Here is an 18,447-nt window from a genome sequence, read left to right as displayed (position 1 = left end):
TTTCCACAGCTGGTGCTGAATAGGGAAAAGTACAGAGTAGAAGGGATGCTGTTCAAGCATCAGCATATGTTCATACTGGTCAGAATCCTAACCCAAACGATGTACAGCTCCCACTCACTTCGGTGGGGAGGGGGGGCAGATGGGTTCTGCGTCCTAGAAGGAAACTTTCCATGATAACTCTCATGCCACCCAACATCCAAATGGATCAGATCTGTCTCCTCCCACTACTTTTGGACCCATAATACCAGCCAGATCCTCATCTCTCCCAAGCAATGTCCTTGGTATCATCCATAACAAAGTTTATCTTAAATTTCCTTTTATCTCCACCCAGCCTCACTTTCCATTGGCATTGTTACAGTAACTAGATTGAAATACTGCATATATGCAGCCTCATTCTAAGACTACAAGGTTATGCAGTAACAATCTTTTGGGGAAGCAGAAAGCATGATGAGTATTTTACCTCTCCACAAAATAGGCCCTTGAGAGTTTCATGATGCAGAAGAGCATGTTTACTGACTTGTGCTGTCTTGATGGCTATAGAACAGAAGTGGACCTGAACTTGGATCTGAACATTGCTAAACTTTGGGGAAGTTTGGGTCTGGACCCAGAGCTGGAACTGAAGTTAATTGTCAGCCTGTGTCTATCATGGCTCAGACCTAAACCCTAGAGCTGACCACCACTGAGGTTCAGAGTTATATGGATCCAAATCAAAACATGTGAATACATGAACTGTATATCATGTATAGACTGTGATGATATATGTTTCTCTGGTTCCAGATTCCAGCTATGAAGCTGAATGAACTGCTTGAGGACTTCTACATCACAGTGAAAAAAACAGATGGGTCAGATTTTCTGGCCACCTCCCTGCATGCCATACGTCGGGGGCTGGACCGGATCCTGAAGAACGCTGGTGTGGGATTTTCCATCACCAGCAGCACCTTTAGCTCCTCCACCAAGAAGCTCAAGGAGAAGCTCCGGGTGCTCAGCAAGGCCGGGATGTCTGGTGCTCGCTCTCGCAACATTGTCTATTTCTCCCTTTCAGATGAAGAAGAGATGTGGAGGACAGGATGCTTGGGTGACGATAATCCCGTGGCCCTATTGTCCACGGTGGTGAAATACAACAGCCAGTACCTGAACATGAGAACATTACAGGAACATGCAGACTTAATGTTTGGTGATATTGAGTTGCTCAAGGATTCACAAAACAGGCCATTTTTTGCCAGAACAGACAGCGTAAAGCGAGAGAACAGGTTGAGCTCAAACAAAGTGTGTTATGGCCAGATATACCACGAGCACTCCAAAGGGCACAAGCTCTGCCCATACTGCCTCCTCTATAAGTACATGTACATACACCGACCACCGAGCCAGATGGAAGCCAAGTCTCCTTTCTACCTGACTGCCCGGAAGGAGATTAGCGGAATGGGAAATGTGTGGTATGAGGAGCAGAGGATGGGACTCCGCTCCCTAAGGGGAGTTGTCCCAAAACTGGCAAAAAAAGTCAAACTTGACCACTGTGAAAATTTCACTTTTGTCTCATTTACTCAGGCTTCCAGAAAGTTTGGCCCTCTCAGCTCCTACCAATGAGCCTGCCCTCTACTGCCAGCCACCATCCATGGGCTCAGTCTGCTGTACAAGAACAGTTGGTGAACTACAGAAACTTATTTCAGTACCCAGACTTCCATAGATGATCAGAAAAGATGATGCCCTGCTGATGATTTGCTTTGATTCTTATCAAGGCAGCTGCTACTGAAAAAAAAACAAAAAACAAACTGTTATTGAGAGATCTTTTCCAAGTGTGTGTTAATATATATTATATTACTGAGACAATAGATTGCTGCATAAACAGGAATGTGACAAAGGTGAGGAAATCAGTTAAATACACAGTGCCTTTTAGCACACATTTTTCTTGACAACTGCCACATTAAACTGGACAAGAATTAAAATTCCCAGTAGCCCGGTAGCTTTAGTGCATTGTGAAGAAAGTAAGTTACTATTAAAAAAAAAAAAAAAAAGGTGGAACGAGGAGAAAGAGAGGCAGATATATTAAATATTTCCTGAAGAAAAATTGCACTTGACACTTTTTTTTTCTGTTTGGTTGAAAAGCAAGCAGCAGGCCTTGATGGAAGATCCCACAGCTTTCTTCAATCACGTTTGGACCGTGTATACTTGGGTTGTGGCAGCTTTCAGTGGTGGTTGTTGTTTGTTTCCTGCTGTCAGCTGGGGCAATTTTTGGAGGCCAGATTGATATACAAACATTTGAAAACTATATTTCCTCTATCATAGATGAACTGGGCTATTGTGGATTTTTGTCCTTAACAAATATGCCTTGGAGCTCGGGCGCTATAATCAAAGACTGATAACTCTTGAAGCAGAAGTGCCTATGTTTTCTTTCACACTTACAATACAAATTTTATTTTCTTGTGAGCTGTTCTTAGATTTCTCTATCTGTTCGGTATATCATAAATACTGTTATTTTTCCATAACACTGTAAATTACACTGGATCTGTAGAGACGGCTAGGGGTAATCCTTGGATTCATCAAACAAGGAACAAACAAGAGCAGTTACAGCATCCCCGGAAGGACAGCTTTTCAAGTCACTCATTTTTAAAAGTTAGGGACAACATTTTTTAAAATACGAACCAGTGTTTTTGCGTGCCTAGATTTTGAGACACCTTAACAGGGCCTGATGTCAGCAATTTAACAATTGGTGTGATCTGAAATTTGAGGCCTCTTTTAAATGTCTCTGGTTCCTTTTCTGGTTGTCTCTCAGTGTCTTACCAAAACAGAGAGGCCCTCAAAATTACTAGTTGCATTAAAAAATTTTGCCCTAAACTCCTAGGCCTCAATTCAATTGCCCTTTAAAGTAATTAGGAAAACTTGCATTGATTTAAATGGAAGTGTTATCAGGTCCTTAATGAATGATAGGAGACCTGTACTCATGTTAGGGGTTATAGAAAATGGTTGTGCATCTTGTGCAGCCACCACTCCTGTAGAAGTGACATGGCTGTCGGCTGTCAGTATATCACAGAGCTGTGACCTAGTTATAAAGTTGAAGACACATTGAAGAAGTTGCCGAATCCTTTGCATAATAGGATCATGTTATGCTTTTAAATCAGAGCTCAAGTCCAATACTTATTTGAAACCAAGTATATTGTAAACAGAAATTTGCTTTATTTTTGCAAGACTGCCACGTGCACATATTGCAGGTCTACTGTCTAGGTTTCTAAAAAGATGTTGGTTTTGAGGGTCTACTTAATATCAGTGAGTTCTATAATATAGTTTTGCTTCTCTCTTTTAAATATTTGCGTGCAGGGTTAAATGTTGCTTTAGTTTTGAGAAAATCATTCCCTAGACCTTGAAAGAGAGAGTAGCATTAGCTTTAGCAGGGGAAACATCTACCCCATGCTGCTGCCTATATTCCTTGCAGGCTGTGGAAAACATCTGCTCCCTTCTGTGTTTTGGTAACCTGAGGACCCAATTCTGTGATGTCTGAGCAACCTCAGCTCCTGTTTGGCTGATGGGGGAATTGCAGATGCTCAGGACTCCATATATGATCAGTCCCTTAGTACGTCAAGTGTGATTGATAGCTGTAGCAACAGGACTTTTGTATATTGTTTTATTTCTTTTTAAAAGGCGCAGTGTGACTTGACATAATCTCTCAGAGTACAGCATATTGTTGGCATTAACAAAAGAAATTGCATATCTCAAAGCATTGTACCTTCTCTCATGTTTACATCACTTTTCCATATTTTGCTGACTACAGGAAAGCAAATGCTGTGTAAGGAAAAATGTTTTGTTGGTTCTGTAAAACTAATAATCATAAGCAAACAGGTAAGTAGAGCAGACTTACAGCATCACAAATAACTGGTCATTGCTGACAAACAGCAAAAAGCTAAGCTCCTATAATAGTGTCACTTTCTTTGGAAAGGGATTTTGTCTACTGGCATGCATTGCTACTGCTGTGAAACACATTGGACCTTGTTTCTCCACTATTGTGTACCATTATGTACACAAATGATTATGCAGTCAGTGCAAAGTGCTGCCAGACTAGCAGAGAGTGGACTTCAAGTGAACTTAGGTTCCTCAGTGTGATTCTCTTTTACCTGCTCAGCCGTGAAAATCCATTAAAAGGTAGGTGGGTCCTCCTCCTCTTTCTCTTCCCTGCTGCTTTTTTGTGTGACTGGTGTTAAGGGTAACAGGTTGTTATGAAAGGAGATTAATGGATTTCCAGGGACTACAGTTAGTGCTTGGGTATACTTGGATGCTGAGGTGGATGTAGGCTCATAGATGGAGTCAGATCTGGCTTGTAGTGTTTTCCAAGGCATGGAGCTGGGAACAACCAGACCTGTTCTGCTTTTACTCTTGGAAGTGTCAGATTTAGCGGCTAAAATCTGCAAACCTGTTGTACACAGAATCTGTATTTGGCACAGAAATAAGCAACCTGATTTTCACTTGAATTTCTGCAGCTCCCACAGGTAATGTTTCTCAGTAGTCTACAGAATCAGGCCTCAGGAAAGTAAGGGTGTGTGTAGATGAAATGGGGGCCCTAAATTGAAGCGGTGGGTTTTAAAAAGAACCGCTTCAATTTAGGGCTGATTTAAACCCCTGTGTCATGTACAAACCTCGCTGACTTACCTGCCTCTCTGTCAGGGAGGGGGGAGTGAGCTGCCAGTGGGTGGAGTGGTCCCTGGGCTGCAGGGAGTGCTAGTGCTTCCCCCCATGGCAGCACCTGCCCACAGGCACCTGGCTTGGGCGGTCTTGGGGGGCACCGCAGCTGCAGAGGGAAGCAGCGGGCCCCCACGCAGCTCAGGCAGGCTCCAGGGAGGGGGGAAAAAAAAAGATCAGGCTTGCCGCTTTTCTTGGGTGGAGCCTGTTTTCCCCAGGCTGCTGCCAGGCTGCCTGCAGGGCTTCCTGCAGACCCACCGAGCTGCACAGAGCCCGGTGCTTCGCTCCCTGAATGTAGGGGCGGCAAACTAAAACTCCTTGAGGGAGTTTTAGTTTGCTGTGCCCTAAGTCATTTAAGGCGCATACACCGCCAAATTGCCTACAGCGGCTGCAATTAATGCACAATACGCCACCAAGGCATGCAAACACTGACACCATTAAAGTGGTGCAAAAGCATTTAGCCCACTTTAAAGTGTTGTGCACACACGTCTCTCATTTTGTCTACACATTAGGTAAGACCAGAGAAATGTTAAGGCAAAGATTTCTATAGATATGATGGAGGAGGATGTAAGCGCCCTACTCCCACTGGCTTTCATCTGCTTCTCCTTTGGGCCACTTTGGAGTCTACTTACACTAGGATTACTGATCATGATCACCAGTCCCTATGGCAGCAGAATGGATAGGTTGCTTATTGCATGAGTCTAAAAGTACTCACTTACAATGCAAATTGTCTAGTACCATATTTACTCAAATATAAGATGAGTTTTTTCCTCTAATCAGCATGGGGGGAAAAAGCTCCTTGTCTTATATTTGCATACAAGGAAACTTCATTAAATACATTGTCTATCATTAAACTGCTGTCAAAAGCAGCATGTGTTTGGTAATAGAAACCAGCTATGAAGTTGATTAAATGCAACCAACCCTGAGCTGACTATACAACACATGACCCATATTGGGCAAACATACTGATGGGAACCTTTTTTATTATTGTTTCAAATGTTATTAAAAACACACTTATCACTCTTCACTTACAAAGCTTCACATAGTGAGCATCTTTGTTTTACCAAGCCTTCATATAGCAAAACAACTATAGAGCAAAAACATACAACTATATATATTAAACCCGTAAACAACATACATCAACTTCCCACAAAGAGCCGCTCACAGAATTCTGTTTCTTCATACAGAACCCATGAATGTCAATTAACCTCTCTTTTAAAAAAAAAAAAAAAAAGGAAACCCTATTACCTCAGTAACCACCTGAAACTCCCTGCCCCTCCCATCTGTCCCCTCTGACCCTCTTAGGTCTCTTACCAAGACTCATTTCCACCTTCAGCATCTGGTGATCACTAAATGCCATGCTTAAGGTTTCTTGTTTTCTTATCTCTATTTCTTTGGGTAAAAACACAAAAAACACAGTGTTTGATTGCCTCTTTCCACTGGGGTCTGCTCTAGTGAAGGCTCTCTTCCCTGCCCACATATCTATTAATGACTCTTATTATTTGTGTTAACAATCTGGATGAACTGTCTAGTGTTCCACCTCCTCCTTCCCGTTCTGTCACCTGCTTCTATTATACAATTGAAATGCTCAGCTATTTTCTGTGGTCTCCCTCTGACTGGTTTTCTGATTAGAGCCTTCCTTCCTTCCCACTCTGGTGCATATACATTGAATATTTCTAATTCTGCTCCCCCAAATGAGAGTATCATTCATTGTAGTCTGCCACTGATGATATCTTCCACCTGCTTTAGTCTCAACTCTGGATTTTTTTTTTAAGTATTGCTACACCTGCTGCTTTGTTATCATTTGTACCTGACCACCAAAATGGTCCTCATCTTCTCCACTTTTTCTCAAAGCATTTATACTCCCTCCCCCACACCCCCAACCGCACTCTTGTAGGCAGATTGTCTGTCCTTAATTGTTTTAACAATGGTTAAATCTTTTCCCATCTTTTCCTTGTTAAGACACTCCTGACATTAACTGATATTACTATCAGTGCTACTGTGCTTGTTTTAACTGAGTGTACCTCTCCCTTTCAAGTTTGTCAGTACTGCTGCTTACTATAGTCAACTCCATCCCCTCCCCTGCTCACATGCTGGTTACTTTTGCAAGCTGCTTAATTGCTTTTGCTCTCAGGAAGCCTTCCACCTTGAGTGCACCAGGCTGCAGCCCCTCCACCTCCACCTCCAAAACTTCCTCCTGAGGCTCTGATTGAATTTCACCCCTCACCTGTTTGTTTTTGGTCACCCCATCCACAGCCCCACCAAGTCCTGGGACCTCCTGGTCAACCTCTTCTTGGCCCTGTACTTGACCAGGAGGGAGGCTCTGTCCAGGAAGTGCCCGGAGACTGCAGGGCCGCTTTCCTCTCGCTTGTCTGGGCACGTGTCGGGGCAGAGCACCAGTGGGAAGTGTCCTTGGATGCCTTTGAAAGAACGGTGGGCAGCCCAGGGGGCTCTGCTTGGTGTCTCCCTCAGGTGTACTTATTTTCTCGTTTTGACCCTTTGACTCACACGACACTCTTATTCTGTTTTTGTTATTAGTTGTCCCAAGAATTTAGTTATACCACTCACTCATTAGCCCCACACGGGGTTACTTGTTAGCCATGTGGGCCTTGGGCACATGGTATGAGAGTTACAAATAGACAGGAAGCCTTCCACTTTCTCACCTCTCCACCATTTCCCACCTCCCGCTTTCCACTCCAGGCTGGAGCTCAGAGGCTTTAAATGGGGGGGTAGGGGAAGCTGCTCTTCAGCTCTGACTCCAACTTTTCTCCCTCTTTATCAGGTTTCTTTTTCTTAATTTTTTTTTAACCCCTACATTTTCTTTCCCCCCCCCCCCCCCCCGACTCTTTTACTTGCTCCACCTCCATTTCTTCTGCTTGTTTGGTTGCTGCTTTCTTCCCCTCCCCTACCTCCATGCCTGGGCTATCTGCTGTTCCCCACTCCCTTGAGCCACCTCAGTTACAGATGTCTCTCTCCCCTTCTCTGTTCCTCCTGCCTGTGGGGTCTCTTCCACCATTTCTGCCTCACTCTTACTCTCCTTTTCTCCTCTGTTGTCCCTTTCTGGTTCATGCTGTTCCTCAGGGGGTCTGACCTTACTGACATAGGCATTGGGACACCTGTGATGTAAGTAACCCAACTCCCCACAGCTAGTACATTTTCGGAACTCCTAGCACTCTGCTGCTCTCTGCCCCTTCCCTTCACACCTGAAACACACTGTGTAGAAGCAATGTGCAGACAGGTGCCCCTCCTTTCTGCACTTGTTTCATGGTTTTGATTGCCCGTGGTACATGAAATTCCTGGTTTGGCCCTAGCTGCATCACAGATGGGAGGTGCTGCCCACGTGGGTGCCACTCATTCACTTTTAACAATTTTAACACTACTCATGCCTGCCATGCTCCTGTCCAGATACCATATTTATCCTGCACTTTCTCTACCCATGTTTCTCTTTGAATGTATTGTTCCATCCACCTTTCTAAGAAATCTGTATACATTCATACTACAATCGCCCTCTCACTAGACTTTTCTCCTGCTATGAATTTTTAACTTTTTTAATTCTTCCCTTCCACATTCCTCTGCATATCTCTTCCAGAAATGTTCATAACACTTCTGCATTCCAGTAGGATTTTCAGTTTTGGAGGTTGATCAAGCTGATTAGGTGCTCTGCCTATACCTCCAGTATCTCAAGCAGTTCTTTTTCCAAAAAGTCATATCTGTTCATCGTTGTTTCTATATCCATTTGTTGCCAACTAATATTACCTTTATCTGCAGGCTCTGATCTTCTCTGCCATCTATCCTTTCATTTTCCATGTCTTCCCACTATGCCACTTCCAGTGGCCCAGCATGCTGTTGTACCTCTGTCATTCCCTGCTTCTCACCCAATGTCCCTTATCCTGCTGCCTCTGCTCTGTCTCCCACTCACCTTCACTCCTGTCTTTACCCTGCTATTGGCTTTTCTGTCACTGCTGTGGTTCACTGCTTTTGCTGTCATTCCTGCCTTTCCTTTCACCAACTTCTGTCCCTGTTTGCCCACTTTTGTCCACTCTCCATTTGTCTTTGGCCCTTCATTCCCATTCTTCATTTCTTTTTCCACCTCATGGTTACGTGCCACCACTCCTATAGTTTTGAGTTTCAGGCCTCCCTCTTCTACTGCTTACATCCCAGCACTCTGCCAATCACTTTCTTTTCCTTTAAGGCATTGATAAGGCCCTCAATGCAAGGATAGACTAGTGCAACCTATCGGAGATAGACTTACGGTACTGCCCATTGCACTCAGTCCCCCTCAGTGCTGAATCTTTTCCAGATCATGGTGAGCCATTACACTGCATACATTTTTACTTCTTTTTCTCTCCCACAGCTGAACTGTGCCTTTCTTTCCCATTTTCAATGATATCTGTTTCTTCACCAGACTGTCTGTCAAATACCACCAAATGGGGCCCCCATCACCTCCTCTCAGCCTGTCACATATGATTAGTGTGGATCTGCTCTCCCTAAGATGGACCTGAATCAAGTTGCCCTGCACCTCATCTGCATATAATTTATTGGAGGATCACAAGACTTGTGACAAAAACATCTGGTTCTAGTCATGAATGAGGGGCTAATTAGCACATGGCTCCTTTGTAAAGGGTATTTGGAGTATACACAAATACTGAGCAGTGCTGAGCTGTGGGGTCACCATGTTGACTCAGGTGGGGTCCAGTCCACTGAACTTTCAACTTGGAGGTTTTCATAGATTCATAGACATTAAGGCTGGAAGGGACCTCAGAAGATCATCAAGTCCAGCCCCCTGCCCAAAGAGCAGGAAGTCAGCTGGGGTCATAGGATTCCAGCAAGATAGACATCCAAATGTCTCTTGAAGGTGTTCAACGTGGGTGCTTGAACCACCTCTGGCAGCAGTCTATTCCAAACCTTGCGGGATCAGACAGTAAAGAAGTTCTTCCTTATGTTTGGTCTGAACTGGTCACAGAGGAGTTTGTGACCGTTCGATCTTGTCATCCCTTGGGGCACTCTGGTGAACAGACATTCCCCCAGATCCTGATGAGCACCCCTGATAAACTTATAGGTGGCCACCAGATCACCCCTGAGCCTGCGCTTTTCCAGGCTAAAGAGTCCCATAGCTCTCAGCCTCTCATTGTAAGGTCTGTTTTCCTGACCTCTTATCATGCGCGTGGCTCTCCTCTGGACTCTCTGAAGCTTCTCCACATGCTTTTTGAATTGTGGAGCCCAAAACTGCATGCAGTACTCCAGCTGCAGCCTCACCAAGGCCGAGTACAAGGGGAGAATGACATCCTGGGATTTTTTCGAGAAGCATCTATGGATGCAAGCCAGTGTTTTGCTTGCTTTACTAGCTGCAGCATCACACTGAAGGCTCACGTTCATCTTGTGGTCAGTCATGACCCCCAAGTCCCTTTCATCTGAAGTGCTAGCCAGTGTAGCATTGCCGAGCCTATAAGTATGCTGAGGGCTTTTCCTCCCAAGGTGCAGAACCTTGCATTTTCCAGTGTTAAATGCCATCAGGCTCTCCTCTGCCCATTTCTTGAGCCTGTCGAGGTCAACCTGGATTGCCCTTCTGTCCTCAGGTGTGGACCCCAAAGTTTAGTCTTCAAGAGGAGGCTTGATAGTCACCTGGCTGAGGTCATCTGACCTTGGTCCTCTTTACTGCCAGGGGTCAGACACGATGATCCATTGTGGTCCCTTCCGACTCTACAATCTATGAACTATATGGTAAATTATGAACATTTTGGCTTTAGACTAACATCATGCATAATTTGTACTATATATAAATAGGTACAAAAGTGCTGCTTAGAAATGTATTTATGGAGTACCTGTGCTAAAGCTTGCAGCAGTTTCACAAAAAGTAAAATGCATCAATTCTGGATGAACTAAGTCTATGGGTACCCTTATAGGCAAATTTCTATAGGCATATTTATTTCCAAGTCAGTTTTTTTCAAATTTACCCTTCATTTCAATGTGCTCATGGAAAGCAGGGTCTGACAGTAAGAAAAAGGGGAAGAAGTTGAGGGGGCAGAGGACAAGGGGGCTAGCTGATTCCCCCAGATTTATTTTCCCTGCTGTAGCAGTGGGAGGGTGGAAATTCAAGGCAAATCTCCAATAATCAGATCCCATACCTGGAAATTATAACAAATTTCTATTTTTTCCATATATAGAATCTAATTATTTGGGGTAATCTTTTATTCAAGGTAATCTTATATTTGAGTAAATACAGTTTTTCCTTTATTCCCTTCTGAAACCTTTGGGACAGGTTGAAGGCATTTCATGATTGTATGAAGGAGCAACTGATCCACTGGCATTATCTATAAAACATTAACAAGGGAAAAAAGAGTAGAATTCCTATTTCTTTGCTTTAAGAAGCAGTAGGGGGACTAACAAATTTCTTAGAATACTATTATAGCTTCTGTACCCCAAAATCATGGAATTTAATAATTGGCGCCCCTCTGTCCTCACTTGTTACCTAATGTTATCCAAGGAAAGGATTGTTCCTATTTCAGATCTTCCAGTACAAAAGATGCATTTTTGTGTTGTCCAAACATTTGGATTATTTGTATCTGAATAGAAAATAAAGCATTAAAGTCAGAAGGTGCCACACCAGTTCAGACTGGCATTGAGTCATCCAAGCTGCTGTCAGTTGATAACTGATATGTCAGAGGAATACACCTGTGACATACCTACAGGTCGTTTTTTTCGAGGGATTGTGTGGGTAGCCCTATGAGGTGGAAAAAAATACAATCCAATGCTTTTGTAATGGAAACTCTGTCTTGATTCTATCTAACAAGATGTCTTTGAGTTTGACAATGTGATGGTTCTAACTGATTTATATTTGCTCTGAAATAAAAGCAATATCATCTTTGCAAAATGTGAACTGTGATTAAGTATCTCAGCATCTGTAAAGTTTTTGGAAGCAGGGAAGGTGGTGTGATATTTTGTAACCAATGTTTCTAAGTGTTTGCTGGATCCCCTAATTTTTTTTTCCAGTATGAACAAGGAGTAAACTGTTTTGGTTTCGACTTTTAGAAATAACAATACTGGAGCCATCATCACTTATCTCATTACATAAAGGCTAGGTTTATACATAAACAGGTTTAAGTGATCAGAAACTGGTTTAAACCAGGAACAGAACAAATGTTCAGTGCACATAAACCAGTTTGAAAATGGCTGAAACCGGTTTGAGATAAACCTGGCTGAATGTAGTATCAGACTTAACTGATTTTGGATCAAACCAGTTTATGTTCCAGACCCCTTTCTGGTTTAAGCTAAATCAGACTCCCCCAGCATCCTGGCATGCTCTCTGGGCTGGGTGGGGCTCTCTGCTCCACAGCAGGGCTGGCCCCTCCCCTCTGCTCCCTGGCTGCAGCTCCAGTAGAGACTTGCAGGCACAGAGTGTCTACCTGGCTTTCTGCTGCTCTTTCCCTCCACTCCCAACTCCCTGCTAAGCAGCGATCCCCGTCCCTCTGCCTTACGCAGACACCTCAGCATTAGCTAGCAGACTACATGCTGGCTACAGTCCATGCTGTGGCAGACAGCAGTGTCAGTTTAGGGCTTTTTGGAGTTACTCAAAGCTCAGCTGGTAATGTCCCTCAGTTCCTTCTTTGTTTAAGAACAGTTTGAACTAATGAGAGAGGCTGTTTGTATTCTGATGGGGTGATAAATGCTGATAACAGAGCTGATAAATGCTCTGTTATCAAGGAGAGGGGAAATCCCTCCCTAATTCTGCTGGAGCCTGGCCCTTCTCCTCAGCTCATCCCTGTGAAAGGAGAGGGAGGGCTGCTCTAGCATTCCCTGGCTTTTAGCCTGAGCCACTGCAGGCATGTGCCTGCGTTTCTGGGATGTCTGCATGACTACAAAGTTATTTAGCCTAGCCAGGTTAGACTAAAGTGTAAAGATTGAATCAATTCAGGCTCTGGATTTTTGAATGTTTGTCCCTAGCCAAGTTGTCAAGGGCTTTTGACACTGCTTTCAACCATGTTGCACCAAGGATGAACTGGGTCACAATTACACTATCTGTCATAAAAAAAAACCAAAACAGCCAGTAGCTGACAATATGCAAACAAGTCCTGACTGGCTGTAAGCTCCCTGTCAATCACACCTGCAGAAGACACAATTAGACAAACCGTCTATATAAGTAGCATCTTAACAGTATTCACACCTAGGAATCCTGACCTTATCTGATGAGTGGAAATTGAAGTTGCAGAGAGTTCAACAAATCTGAGATCTCTTACAGCCCTTGGAGTTCACAATTCCATAATTTATTGCCAGTAGTAGCCAGAAGTTTGCTTTCAATCAAACAACAAAGCCCCAAGTTGTTTTTGTCTCTGTTCGGATGGCCATATTTTCATTCTGAATCACATTTTTCTTTTTTCTATCCAGTTATTTCCAAGACTTAGGGAAGAATTCTTAAACAAAATCCTCCTGACCCTCTTACCCCTCCCCCTCCACTATCCTGCTGTTTGTTTTCTGTTTGTCTTTCCAAGGAAGTAAGAGCCAAGGTAATAATTAGAATGTTTGAGGTACTTTACTAATGACAACTCTGATAAAGAATAAATACAAGTCTAAGAGGGTGAAGTTTGTTTCCCCTAAATTTTCTCAACCAATAACCAAGAACATTTTAATGCTTTTATTTGTTATTTGCATATTTCTTAAAGCAATTTAGAAACTGACATAGACATAATTACTTTTTACTACCTTGGACATGTTCCTAGTCCTACTCTGGAGTGTATTAAGCAATCTATTAGTAACAAGAATTGTTTTCTTGTGTTTTTGCATTGTCCCTCTCCTCAAATATATTGCACAGCCACTGTGGCTCTGCCTTCCCCACTGTGGAAGCCAAGCCACTGCAAGGAATGTGTAGGGTGTGAAGGAGGTGGAGGGATCAGGCAGACAGGAGGGTAAAGCACCTCCTAGCTTCATTCTGGTGTCTGTCCTCCACCCCGAGTCAGCACCTGGGGCTTGTGCCCTGCTTCCCCACCAATTGTTATGCTACTGCAGTACTGCTGTTTCTAAAAGTAAAGAGGTTTTGTTTCTTCCACTAGGTCTGAAGGAAAAACAGCAAGGATATCCCTCAAAGAATTGCAACAGCAATGTATTGTTTTAAGCCAAGGATTAGAAGATGGGCCTCTGATAAAGATACACCCTGTAACATAAATGTCTTGGAACTTTACAATTAATTGCAAACTCCTGGGAGATGGCTAAAACCTGGAACTCTCCCAAAAGCCATGCTGGAGTTTCTGTGCAAAGAAAAGGGCTTTTATTTCCCAAACCTGCATCTAATTGAGGACACTATTAAACTTGCCTGCATCTATTGCAAGTGTAAAGTTGTTTTTCAGAAATGAAGCTTAGAAAGACCATCTTTATTCTGTCTTCATTCTTTATTCTGAGGGCTCTATTCCACTTAGGAAGTCTTGCTTTAACTTCACATGAAAGCCTAGTTCTGGGGAGAGACGTCTGATCTGAAAGATATCATCGAAGAGCTCCTAGGTAGTAGAGCAAGAAAAATGAAAGTCAAAAGATGGTTGATGCTATCCTCTATTTTCAAGAGAGAAAATTTTAGAGGACTGGTTACATGCTTCTGGGTTTTGAGTCCTTCACTTTGTTTCATACAATTCTCTCAGTTTTTTATTAGGGAGTTTGGAGATTAATAGGGAGGGTGGGAAAAGGTACTCTTACCTATCAAGAAAGCAGGTTAAAGCCAGCACAGGGCACATATCTTTGGCTTTGCTCACCTTTTGGCTTCAGTTGCCTAACTCTGAGGTAGGTACTTAACTCTGATTGGGATTCACAACCCCAGATGCTTCCCTGCATGTTAGTACCTTCACTAGGCACCTCTTTCTAGTGCAGGGAAATGGGTTTGAATCCTATCAAAGCACTTAGGGAGGAAGTGGACATATGGTCTGAGGACCTCTTTGGCCTAATAGGCTTCGGTCCTTCTGTGGGTGTGTCTTAACTACAGGGCTGTAAACGTTAAACAGACATTGGCTAAAAGTACAGAAATAACCCTGGGTACAGAGGTGAGAACTTTCATTTGTGTTAATGGGTGCTGCAGGCTTGGCATAGTACCAAAGAGGAGGCAGGATTCTGCTGCACACAGACCTTCTCTATGGAAGAGCCTTCTTATGTGCTTCCTCCATGTAGGGGCCATCTGGCTTTGTGGCAGCAAACTCCTGTTTGTTAGATATAGAGGCTAGGGACAGACAATACACATAAACTGGTTTAAGTGATCAGAAATTGGTTTAAACCTATAACAGAACAGATGTTCAGTGCACATAAACCAGTTTGAAAATGGCTGAAATGGGTTTGAGATAAACCTGGTTGAATTGACTTAACTGATCTGGCTTAAACTGGTTTATGCAATGTCTGTTCCAGACCCTTTGCCGGTTTAAATTAAACCAGATACCCCCAGCATCCCAGCATGCTCTCTGGGCTGGGTGGGGCTCTCTGCTCCACAGCAGGGCTGGCCCCTCCCTTCTTCTCCCTGGCTGGAGCTCTGGCAGAGACTGCAGGCATCTGCCTGGTTTCTCCCTGCTAAGCAGGGATTATTCTCCCCACCCCTCTGCCTTACACGGATACCTCAGCATTAGCTAGCAGACCACATGCTGGCTACAGTCTGTGCTGTGGGAGACATCAAAGGCAGACTGGCTTTTTGGAGCTAATCAACAGGTAGCTTAATGTTGTTCCTTGGAAAAGCTGTTTAAGAAGAGCATGAACTAATGGAGAGAGGCTTTGTTTTCTTAATGTGCTGATAAACATTGAGTTAGGGGTGATAAACATTTTCTGCTGGGCTCCTCAGGGGTGGGGGAGGAAACCTTCTCTAATAAGAGTGTTCCTGCCGGGGCCTAGCCATGCTCCCCATTCAGCTTAGCACTGTGGAAATGAAGGGAGGGCTGCTCTAGCACCCCCTGGCTTGTAGCCTGAGCCACTGCAGGCATATGCCTGAATTTTTTTCAGTCTAGAGGAGATGTCTGTGTGGTTACAAACCGGTTTAGCCTAGCCAGGTTAGACTAACCAGCAGTGATTGATTCAGTTCAGCCTCAGGCTTTTTGGATGTCTGTCCCTAGCCACAATGTTTCATAGTTTCTAGAGTCAGAAGGGACCTGACCAGATCATCAAGTCCGACCCCCTTCCCTGGGCAGGAACGAGTGCTGAAATCATAATACCCCCACCAGATCCAACCTCCTCTTGAAGACCCTCAAGGTAGGGGAGAGCACCATCTCCCTTGGGAGCCCATTGCAGAACATGGCAGCCCTAACTGTAAAGTAATGCCTCCTCATATCAAGCCTGAACCTACTCTCAGTCAATTCATGGCTGTTATTCTTTGTTATCCCAGGTGGTGCCCAGGGGAACAGAGCCTCATCTATTTTCTGCTGGTCCCCCCTGGTGAGTTTATAGACGGCCACCAGATCCCCTCTCAGTCTTCTCTTGTTGAGGCTGAATAGATTCAGGCCCTTTAGTTTATCTTCGTAGGGCTTGGCCTGCTGCCCCCTGACCATGGAGTGGCCCTCCTCCGGACCCTCTCAAGGTTAGCCACATCCCTCTTGAAGTGCAGTGCCCAGAACTGGGTGCAGTACTTCAACTGCAGCCTGACCAGCGCTGCATAGAGGGGAAGGATCACCTCCCTGGAAGTATGTTTGGTCAAGCTATTTGAGCTGATCAGTTTTACTTTTGCTGCTGGCTTTGGCCAAGGACCCACTGTAACCTAAACAGGGTTTTTGGCTGTAGCCGTTTTGGTCTAAGGACATAGACAGGCAAGGTTCTTTGAGCAGATGTGATATCTTTTATTAGATCAACTGAGTAGTTGGAAAAAAGTTCTTAGAAAGCTTCCAAGGAAAGAGAGAAGCTAAAATTGTGACAGGGTGTCAGTGAGAATGTAATAGGCAGAAAATAAGAAAACAAAAGATAAAGCTAAACAGGAAGAGTTTCTTCAAATTCATCAACAGAGGGGAGAGATAAAAGCCTCCTCATGGCTTGTAGGTGGCGGTATTGGTATACTAGAGATGATGATAGGAAAGAATGCCCCACACCTTGAGTCAGGCAGAAAACCCATGGCAAACCCTAGGAAATGCTCTCCTTTGCTACTCATTGCTGATGAGTCTGCATTAACATTGGAGGATGTTTGTGTTCCAAGGGAGGGGCAGAGACCCAGCTTATCAACTGCAGGGGTGAGACATGCACTTCCTTGCTCTATGCCCATGGGGCATTCAAAACAAAGGGTGTGAAAATCCAGGGATTCTCTTGAGTCAAGACTATGCCTTGTCACAGGAGTCCAAAGACAAGAGTTTTGGCCTATGCTTTTGCCTCTGGCATTGGGAGTGAGGAAGAGTTCTTAAAGCAAATGGGAGGAAGCCTCCAATTAATAACTGCAAGGAGTATGCCCCGCCCCCAGCTCCTCACTGGCAGGCTACAGCACAGTGCATGAGAGCCCGTTCTGTAACAAAGGTGCTTTCATGCTATAACATTCAATTTTCCAGTCAGCAAGCAGAGATGCCTTGTTACTCAGAGGAGTTCCATGATCCTATGATTCTAGTGCATTAGCTGTTCTACTTGACATCCATGCCATCTTTGGATGAGTGTAAAATGCAGGTCCAGACTCTGTGTGAGAGCAGCAAATAGTGCTTTTGCTGGGTATTCAGTGAAGGACTGGATTGTCTGACCTTCTGTTAGCTGCTGTGGCTGCTACAGTTGTCTCATATAGCCATCAGAGGAGGAGATTTATTTTCAGTGCTAGAACTCTGGTTTGTAACAAGGCCTCCATCAATTCTGTTTGTGTAGTTTTGCAAACAGATGTTGCCTGTGTGCTGCCATAAAGATTTTGTGTCCTTCGTAAAGCAGATGTCTGTGTCCTTCATCGCACCACAGGTACGCAAGTTTGTGGTTGCGATAATTTGTAGTAAATGTTTGTACTGCCTTTTCGTGGCCAACATCTGTTATTTTAGGTGGGAGACCATGGGAAAGTTAGGGCTGCCTGCACTCTCCAGTTGCTTGGGGAAGGTGCTACTTTCGTGGGGGCTCACATATTGCTCTGATATGGGGTGTTGCCCGCAAGCACAGAGTGTGGAACCCTAATGGGAGTTTCACCTTCCATGCTTGCTGGGAATCTGGGCTGGGGCATGGTAACCTGGTCCACTGCCCTGCAGGATCCAGCCCCTGAAGCCTCAGGAGCTGCAGGGGCCCAACCCTGCAGGACAGCGATGACGTCTGTTTTTCCTGATCGTCAATCAGACCAGTTGTCCTGGGACAAGTCCTGGCACAGCTGATGCTGTAACAGAAACAATATCTGCACTTAGTGTGTGATTCTTCAATGTGGTTCCTGATGTCAAACACGCAAGTAAGTGACTTGATTCTCAGAAGTATTGAACTCCCAGTGGTTCCAGCACAGACCTCAGAGGGAACCAACCAATCTGAACGTTAATAAGCTTTTCTGCATCTAAAAATATCACATCTTTCAGGACCCTTGCTTTGCATCATTCAAGAGCTAGAAGAGAGGGCTGGATGTCCTAGTGAGAAGCTAGGAATCTTGTCTTTCTCATGATAAGAGGCTCCTAAGCCTGGCCCTACAGAGTCTGAGCTAATGCAATTTATATTTTTGCCATTCCCAAGCACAGTAAGCTAAATTCTACCCATCCTGAGCTGCAGACAGGGATAACTTTTTGGGAGTGTGATAGATCCCCTGACTATACACTGAAATACAATACTTGAGGTGTCCATTAAATTCCATAAAGGTCTCTTTAAGGGTGAGAGATCTGTCAATTTCTAGCTCCACCCACCCTGGGTACT

The 18,447-nt window shown here is 44.2% G+C and overlaps 1 protein-coding gene across 2 annotated transcripts in view; it reads left to right on the top strand.

Moving 5' to 3' along the window:
* The window catches only part of KIAA1958 (KIAA1958 ortholog), a 172,291-nt gene extending 160,755 nt beyond the window's left edge, over positions 1–11,536 (top strand). For both annotated transcript variants that reach the window (XM_006278130.4, XM_019490720.2), the window contains one exon: positions 778–11,536. In XM_006278130.4, coding sequence (XP_006278192.2) covers positions 778–1,584 — 807 coding nt within the window. In that variant the 3' untranslated portion in view covers positions 1,585–11,536. The remainder of the gene's footprint in view (positions 1–777) is intronic.
* Positions 11,537–18,447: the final 6,911 nt, after the last annotated feature.

The sequence above is a fragment of the Alligator mississippiensis genome, chromosome 3 (genome assembly GCF_030867095.1).
Source record: "Alligator mississippiensis isolate rAllMis1 chromosome 3, rAllMis1, whole genome shotgun sequence".
In the NCBI taxonomy this organism is placed as follows: domain Eukaryota; kingdom Metazoa; phylum Chordata; order Crocodylia; family Alligatoridae; genus Alligator; species Alligator mississippiensis.
This window is presented reverse-complemented; position numbering and strand designations above follow the sequence as displayed.